At 33.5% G+C, this 8,313-nt stretch overlaps 1 protein-coding gene across 1 annotated transcript; it reads left to right on the plus strand.

The window, feature by feature from the left end:
* The first annotated feature begins 2,985 nt into the window (after nt 1-2,985).
* Nucleotides 2,986-6,346, plus strand: LOC25486536 (20 kDa chaperonin, chloroplastic). The gene is made up of 5 exons (XM_013608126.3): nt 2,986-3,263; nt 4,260-4,439; nt 4,557-4,712; nt 5,498-5,575; nt 5,888-6,346. Exons 1-5 carry the CDS (start codon nt 3,087-3,089, stop codon nt 6,059-6,061), a joined length of 765 nt encoding a protein of 254 aa, XP_013463580.1. The 5' UTR covers nt 2,986-3,086; the 3' UTR covers nt 6,062-6,346.
* The last annotated feature ends 1,967 nt before the right edge of the window (nt 6,347-8,313 follow it).

The raw sequence follows: 8,313 nt of genomic DNA on the forward strand, positions 1-8,313 counted from the left end.
TATATATATATATATATATATATATCTTTTATACACAATTCAACCCCCTTGTGTTTTTCTCACCTTCACTAATAACCCACATTTGAGTTAGTGGCCTTGAGAACAGATCAACTCCCTTCACTCAATTGGTATGGCATTACTTATCCTTCACTCTTTTGGGGGCTTCCTCACCTGATTCTTTCATCACATACTTGTTAAATTCTCCTAACGAAACAATTATTTTTCAATTTGAGTAATTTTTCCTACTTATTGAATCTTTAGTATATATGTCATTACACTTGTTGTTTTTAAATGTTTGTTTGTTTAATTTACATTCAATTAGGTTCTTCCAATCTGATGAAAGTTGACCTCACTCTAACTTAGAAAGTTGTTCTTAACACTAAGTCAAAAAGTGAGCTGATTTATTGAAGTTCAAAAGTGTAGTAATTGAGAGGCACTTAAAGAGAGATAATTCATTTTATCATTATCTCCTTAGCTAATGAGATTTTGTACCTAAATTTATTCCACTATCTACCATGTTTATTGTATATAATTGCATCCATGTTTGTTTATTTTCCAAACTCGCAATGCTTCTCTATAAGACATTTGTGTTGATACTTTGAGCATTTTCAAGCCACCCTGGTTATATTTTATCTTTTGTTAAAGGTTTTTGAGCTTGGAAAATAAATCATTTTGTTTTGATGAGAAACTGTTTGTGTAAGCCCTAAAGGCCAATTATTTATAAGAATATGGTACTTGTATCGAATATTTATTTATTAAATAAAGGCATTTTTTTATTATGTTTATATGTTAAAATAATAAAGTCTATAGAATTGTTAGTTCGTTTAAATGGAAAAATTAAGTGTGGCTTAATCGTGAGACACCATTAAACACAAGGACACTATTCTTAAAACATATGTAATCAAGCTTTAGTTTGAAGTGGGATATCATTAAAGCAGATAGATTATTATGTCAATAGACTGATGATCACATATCACGGATCATTGATAAGGAGTTATCAACTTTTCACATAGATATAAATATTAATGGTAATATTTATATTGGATTGATCTGCCATGAGATTGTTACATAAAACGTTATGTAAAGATCTCAAGTCATTCTCATATAGATAAGTGGTGTATTCCACCCTTCGACCTGAAACCACTGTGTACCCTAGATGTAGGAGTCAAGTACTTTTTTGTCATATAAACGTCATCCGTAACACAATGACTATAAAGTTGGTTAATGGGTACTTGGCGAATCATGATGAGGGACACGGGTGACCTAGATGAATTTTTCTCGTCCTACATAACATAAGAAATGTTTAAGGGCCAATTTTGAACTGGACAAGGGTGACATATTATGTCTTGTGTTCAATATAGACATGAGGTCGAAAGGGTAATAATGTTCAATATAGAAACCAATCACTACTTATAATATTAAATATATGGTTTAATATTATTGTCAATGATACGAAAACCTATAGGATCACACACACATAAGGACAATTAAACGAGAGAAATAAATAAGATGTATTTGGGGGTACATTTAATAAGTGAAGCTAATAAGTTAGCAGATCAAGTGAATGGGTTATTGGGCTTGTACAAGCCGATAACGTCTGACTTGGTGAGCACACAAGGGATTCTATAAATAGAACCCTTGTGTAAAAGCACGATTCACTAAAAACATGATACCACTTTTAGAAACCCTAAGTTATATGAACCCCTAATATGCCCCTCCCTCTAAGCCTCCATCTCGTAGCAGCTAGCATTGTGAGAGGAGGAAAATTGTTCGTGTGAACTTATTAGAGGCATTGTCGTTTGAGTGGTGCTCGTGATCGATCATAGAGATTCATCATCAAAGGAATTGCACTACAAGAGGTAATCCTTCAATTTGTGATTATGTTCATTTGTAAGAATCCATTGAAAGGAAAAATATTTTGTTTTTATTTGTTGCATATTCTGCTTTTGGTATACAGTTACCCTTCAGAAACCACAATACAAGCCTATAGATCTGAAAAATGAATACATATTTACCCTCTTTGAAGTTAGGTAAACGTTATAAATTTCCTTGTCTTAGTATGTTCTTAAGTTTGAGTTTGTTATTTGGAATTAATACTATGTAGGGTGGGATACTAGAGAACTTAGTTAGTGTACTGTAAAAAAAAAATTGGATTGAACCATATAAGAACAAGTCTACACACACAAAAAAAGTAGAAAAATAGAAGGGCTTATGACCCTCTTTTGTACAACAAAAAAAATAAAATATATTAGGAGCTAAAAGCCAAAATTTGGTCTCTTAAAAAAATATATAGGTCTCTAGTACCCATGTTGTTTTGACAAAATGTAGGAAAGTTGGTCGATTAGTTGAATACACAACGAATAGTAGCAGATGTCTATTTACATGTTTATCCTACTTTCTCAAATATATTTCACATTTACCTAAGTTATGTTATAGTCTTGAAAGACCTCAAAAGTGTGTGTGTGTGTGTGTGGGTGTACGCGCGCATGTGTGTGTTTTGTATTGATTTTGATCGACGGTTAGAATCTTTTCAAACATATGGTAAAATGTCATTAAATATCGATTGGGTGGTTAACCAACACACTTGCTAGAGAGTCGATGAGAGACCGAATAGAGAATTAAGCATGGTTGAACAATTTGAATTATCTCTTACACTTTTCCCGATTAAAGATGAGGAGAATAAAAGTAGTAAGTTAGGTGGAAGGTGGAAATGAAACATGATGATGATATGAGTACCAACAATTACAATGAACTACAGATGAAGTTTGACACACTTAATAATAAGTTGACTCACCAACAACATCAAAAGGTCAACTCCCAATATTAAAGCGAAAACATCTCTAATTACTGATTTATAAGGGTTAGGTAACTTACCTAAACATTTTTAGTCCAAACAAAAAATTGCAATGCAATGGGCGCGTGAGTGACACGTGAATTCTAGAATAATCACGTTATCATCGTCGTCATATAAAACCCTCCTATCTTGTTCATTTTTTAGGGTTTTTATTATCTTCAATTTTTTCATTTCATTTTCAACGCCACTTTATCTCACTTTCCAACCTCACCTAATCTATCTACTCCCTCTAATGGCTTCTTCTCAGTTGACAGCATCATCAATTTCAACGAGGAGCGTTGCATCCTTTGAAGGACTTCGACCATCAAGTGTTCAGTTTCATTCTGCTCGACATGTTAGGATTGGTAATCCTGCTCGTAGGTCCTTCAAGGCCTTGATTGTCAAAGCCGCCACTGTCGTTGCCCCCAAGGTTTATTTTCATTCTTTTTTGTTTTAATTTTTGCTATTATAATGTTTTTTTGGGTTAATTTTTAAAGAATTGTGTATTTTTATACCATTTTATTTAATTTAAGTTGAGTGTTATTGATATTGAAGAAGGTTGTTATTTTGGTTTGAAGGAAGTGGCGAAATTCTTCTTGAACTGTTAAGTTTTATCATTTGTTATTTGACTAAACAACCATTTTGGGTCCTGAAATTATAAGTGTCTGGCGGAGAATTGAGACTGCAAATTTATGAAATATAAAATTGTTTTTTTAAATTGGTCCAACAATGGTCGAAATGCATCTTTTAGATGATACACACCACCTCCAACGGAGATTAATTTCTTATTTGAGGCAGTTTGGATCCTCTGAAGGGGGCATTTTGATTGACGTTAGACAATTTGAGAGAGTAATTTGGTATTTGGTAAATTCGAGGTTATTGGAAGACATTTACAATTTCAAGACCCAAAATGGTGGTTTACTCTTTTGTTATTTTGCTTAGAGAATGTTTGAATTGAGTTATGAAAAGATATTGGTGGGTGATGAAGTAGCAATTTACTATGGCATATGTTTAAAGACAGTATAATTTTGATGTTGAATGTGGATATCTTCATGCCCTTTAATTTTGATGCACGATTTCATTATGATTTTTGTAAAAAATTGTCTTGCTGTTTATTTATTAACTAGAGGCCTTTTTGATTTAATTATTCAACCAAACTGCTACACAAAGATCGCATAATTGTTAACCCACTTGGGTTTACCTGGTGGTGTTGGCTTGGGACCTAGGAGTGTGCTCCTCTCAAGGTCTCAAGTTTGATTTTCCCCGGTGCCAATTTCGGTAGGCTAGTTGAGCTTCTTCAAAAAATGAAATAAAAAATCGCATGATTGTTGTATTGGAGGACTGAGATAGTTTCCAAAGATCCATCTTTTAACAATTTTATGATTCAATGCTGCATTTATCTAAGTGTTAGTTTTATCCTGTGCAGTACACTGCAATCAAGCCTTTGGGTGACAGGGTACTTGTAAAAATTAAGGAAGCAGAAGAGAAGACTCAGAGTGGGATTTTGCTTCCATCAAGTGCTCAAACAAAGCCTCAAGGGGGTGAGGTGGTTGCTGTCGGAGAAGGAAAGACACTTGGGAAGAACCAAGTTGAAATTAGTGTGAAGGTGATGTTACTATTTTCTGATGTCATTAAACCTTCTATGATCATTCTTTATTTTTTCTTGGGAAGAAGGGGGTGTTCTCTGTAAGTTTAATTAATGTGATGCATTTTGTTTGTACAGCCGGGTGCACAAGTTGTCTATTCAAAGTATGCTGGTACTGAGGTGGACTTTAATGGTGAAAAGCATCTTATTTTGAAGGATGATGACATTGTTGGTATCCTTGAAACTGATGATATCAAGGATCTTAAACCCTTGAACGATAGAGTTCTGATAAAGGTAATTCCTCTTTAGGCTTTGTTTGGGAGTTTGGAGGGGAAGGGAGGGCTCTAGGGGATTGGAAATATATAGAAAAATGGACAAAAAATTCACATTTTTTGAAAGAACAGTTTTTTAGAGAATGATGAACTAATACTTATGATTAATATACTTTTAATTTTAAGAATATTATAACAACATAAATTGAATTTGAAAAATTCATATAAACCCTCCATAACCCCCCAAAACCCTCCCCCAATACAATTTTTGAGTTCCCCCAAATGAGGGGGAGGGGAATTTTTTATTATGAGTAAAAAATTAACCTCCAAAGCCCTCTCTTCCTAATGTCTTCTATTTCTTCCACTTGCTCCTTCCTTTTTTCCAAAACCCTCCCCTCCAAACTCCCAAACTAAGCCTTAGAGTTTTGCTTATATTTTTGTTGGATCCAAGTTGGAGAATGGCAGTGGGTTTATTTTGTAATTTTGATCTGGTTTCTCGAAATTTAACTACTCAATTTACATGAATAAGTTAGTGATGAAAACAAAATCAACAATTTATGGATTTGCAAAAATATCAGTTGTTGATTTTTTCATTAGTATTTGAGATGTCTTACATTTTAGAGGATTTAAATCATATTTGCAAATCATTTAATCATCAAGGAATATGTTGCTTTTTCCCATGTCATATTTTGTGCAACTTTATTTCTCATATAGGAGTAGGATTCAAAGACACTATGGCATCTTATGTTTTGTTGAGGTCTGTGATAGCTTTTAGATAGCCACTGACTGGTTTAATATATGCTGCAGATCGAAAAGGCGGAAGAAAAGACTTCAGGCGGTTTGTATCTTACAGAGGCGACCAAGGAGAAACCTTCATTTGGAACAGTAAGCTTTCCTGTTATGCCTTTTTTTGTTTGAAAACATGTTATAGTTTACCCAACATCCACTTAAGATTTAAATGTGGCACAATATCATAAATGTCGAGCCTCGTAAGTTATATGTTTAAGCCTTGATCTCTATAGTCAATATATGTGAGACTTGAGTTTTAATCAATGTCACTCATTAGGAAATCGTTTGTTTTGCCAGAATATGCTCAGCACAATTAATTGACAATTGAATTATCCTATTTCTCACGAATATCTTTTGATCAATGATGTGTTGTTTGACAAAGATTGTTGTAATACTTGCATGTCACAGGTGGTAGCAGTTGGTCCCGGGCTTGTGGATGAGGAAGGCAATAGAAAACCTTTGACTGTTGCTTCTGGGAACACAGTTTTGTACTCCAAATACGCTGGTAATGACTTCAAGGGCAAAGATGGTTTTGAGTACATAACCTTGAGGAGTTCAGATGTCATGGCTGTACTCTCTTAGGAATCCAATTGTAAGACGAACACAAAATCTCTTAGGAATCCAATTGTAAGATGAACACAAAATTTTCGCCTTGTTTTGATTACCAAGTGATTCCTAACGGGAACTGGGTTTTCAAGCATCTGGTTGTTGCGTTAGTGAGTTTGAATTCATGTATCAGTTTATAGTTCAACTCTCCTTTGTCATTTATTAGATAAGATCTTGTGTTACCACCAGATGAGCAAAATATTTGAGAAACAAATAGGAACTATAAATATTCAATCAAATTCATGGCTGTTGCTTTCTAAATTGTCTTTTAACTTTCTCGCGCGATCCACATGTGTTCAAAAATCATGATCTCTCTTTTTTCCAAAACTCTTTTCATGAACATGTTCCGCACCAATTTCTATCACCCCAAACATGATGAGGACAACGACAACACACTACTTCTAATGCAAAGCGGAGGATTCGCTTGCACAACTTGTGCATTCTTTCTGGTGAGAGGTTGGAGGATAGGGTAATGTATTAGGATTTTGGCGTATGCTAGTGTTAATGACATTCTTTGTCTATGTTAAGGCTATGACGATGACTCAACTGTATTGTGGAACCCTGCTACTGGGGAATTATAGCTCATTCCCCCTAGCCATTAACCGGAACGCCTCAAGGATTTGGTTATGACTGCGATGGAGATGACTATAAGGTTATTCAAGGATGATGAGGAAAAGACTGCAATGTCATAACACAGTTTATATATATATTTTTTTTTTAACAAACAAAAATGGATTATATTAACACTGCACTAGCAGTCCTCTCAACACAAGATGTACTGAAAAGACAACTAGATAATAACAAGCAGTTCAGTCACAAGTACAACAAGAGGTCAGCCAATGCGTTTATATATGTATCTTACATTAACACGAGGATGATGAGGCTTACAATTAGTTTTAAGCCATTAAGGCATATTGTGCTTCGAGTGTGCATGACTTCTGAATAATTAAAGGAACTAGGGGTGCACCAGTAAAATTCTTGAATCAGAACCCTTTCTATCAATCTTTAGAATGTACTTCTATATTCTAACTGCACTATTTGAAGAGTTTTTGAATGAGTAACATGAATTGGATTATTGCTTGTGTATTTATGTAGTATAATTTCACCAAGAAGGAATTCATATAAGGAACTCAGTTTGGGCAAGTCATTTGCAAGAAGAAATTGGAGAAAATGCTATATGTTACTTATGTTATGTGCACTCTCTCAAAACCATTTTCCACTAGTTTTACTTCCCTACTTGAGTCTATATCCAAAATTTGAAGAGCATCCAAGTTGGCATACTAAGCATTATCCTTTTTCATCAAACTCCAAGCCAAAAAGGATTTTAAGAGGGAAGGTTTGCTAGTGTGTTTGTTTGAAGGTTTAAAATCACAATTTTGGAAATATTATTACCAAGATTTTTATTTTTATCAATGTGTTTGGTTAGTGATTTAGTTTCCTTAGAATGTTTTTAAATAAATAAATTTCAAAATTTAAAAACAAACGTAAATGTGTTAAAATGATGTGGTAGTCGGAAATTATGGTTGGTTATCTCTTATTCTCTCGTGGGAATTCAAGATTCCCATTTAATGCTGGTTTAAAAATTTTGGTGACGTAAGTGAATGAATAAAGTTGTGCCTTTTTAATTAAGGTTAATAATTAAATTGATCCTGTAAAACACGTGATGTCTGAAAAATGATCCTGTAAAATAAAAAATACATATTCTAACCTCATAATTTGAGATTCTTATTATTTTTGACCCTATAATATTCACGTGGTTCAAAAAAGTGATTTAGAGGTTGAATTTTTTCATAATTTTTTTTCAGGCATATTTAGGATGTTAAAACATTGCTTTACACAAAAAAAAAATTAGAATTTTTCGACTAGAGACGATTTTATTATGAATTTTTATTCTTCGTGGTTATGAATTTCTTAAACAATTCATAATTAATTCGTATATTGTTTAAAAACTTCTAAATTTCACGGTGAATGTTCTTATGATGTTCTAACTATGCCTACAAAATTAGAGAACGGAATTTGACCCGTGAGTATACACTTACTCGGAACAAAATTGCAATTTCGCACGTTTTCGTTGAAAAATTAAAATAAATCGAAACGTCTTTGAAATGCTGCGAAATTTTGCAGATCTTTTATATGTGTTTCTATAGATGTCTCTGCAGACAATCAACTTAAAATTCGATTTCTAGGTTGGGTTTTCGTTGTTTTATTTTTTGAGTTTTTGGCACTTT

Source organism: Medicago truncatula, chromosome 2, assembly GCF_003473485.1.
Source record: "Medicago truncatula cultivar Jemalong A17 chromosome 2, MtrunA17r5.0-ANR, whole genome shotgun sequence".
NCBI lineage: Eukaryota > Viridiplantae > Streptophyta > Magnoliopsida > Fabales > Fabaceae > Medicago > Medicago truncatula.

What these genes read in the sequence shown, in the direction of transcription:
- LOC25486536 (XM_013608126.3), top strand. Translation starts at nt 3,087, where the DNA reads ATGGCTTCTTCTCAGTTGACAGCATCATCAATTTCAACGAGGAGCGTT. An exon ending in CCACTGTCGTTGCCCCCAAG is followed by an intron (nt 3,264 to 4,259) that starts GTTTATTTTCAT and finishes TATCCTGTGCAG; the next exon opens with TACACTGCAATCAAGCCTTT. An exon ending in AAGTTGAAATTAGTGTGAAG is followed by an intron (nt 4,440 to 4,556) that starts GTGATGTTACTA and finishes TTGTTTGTACAG; the next exon opens with CCGGGTGCACAAGTTGTCTA.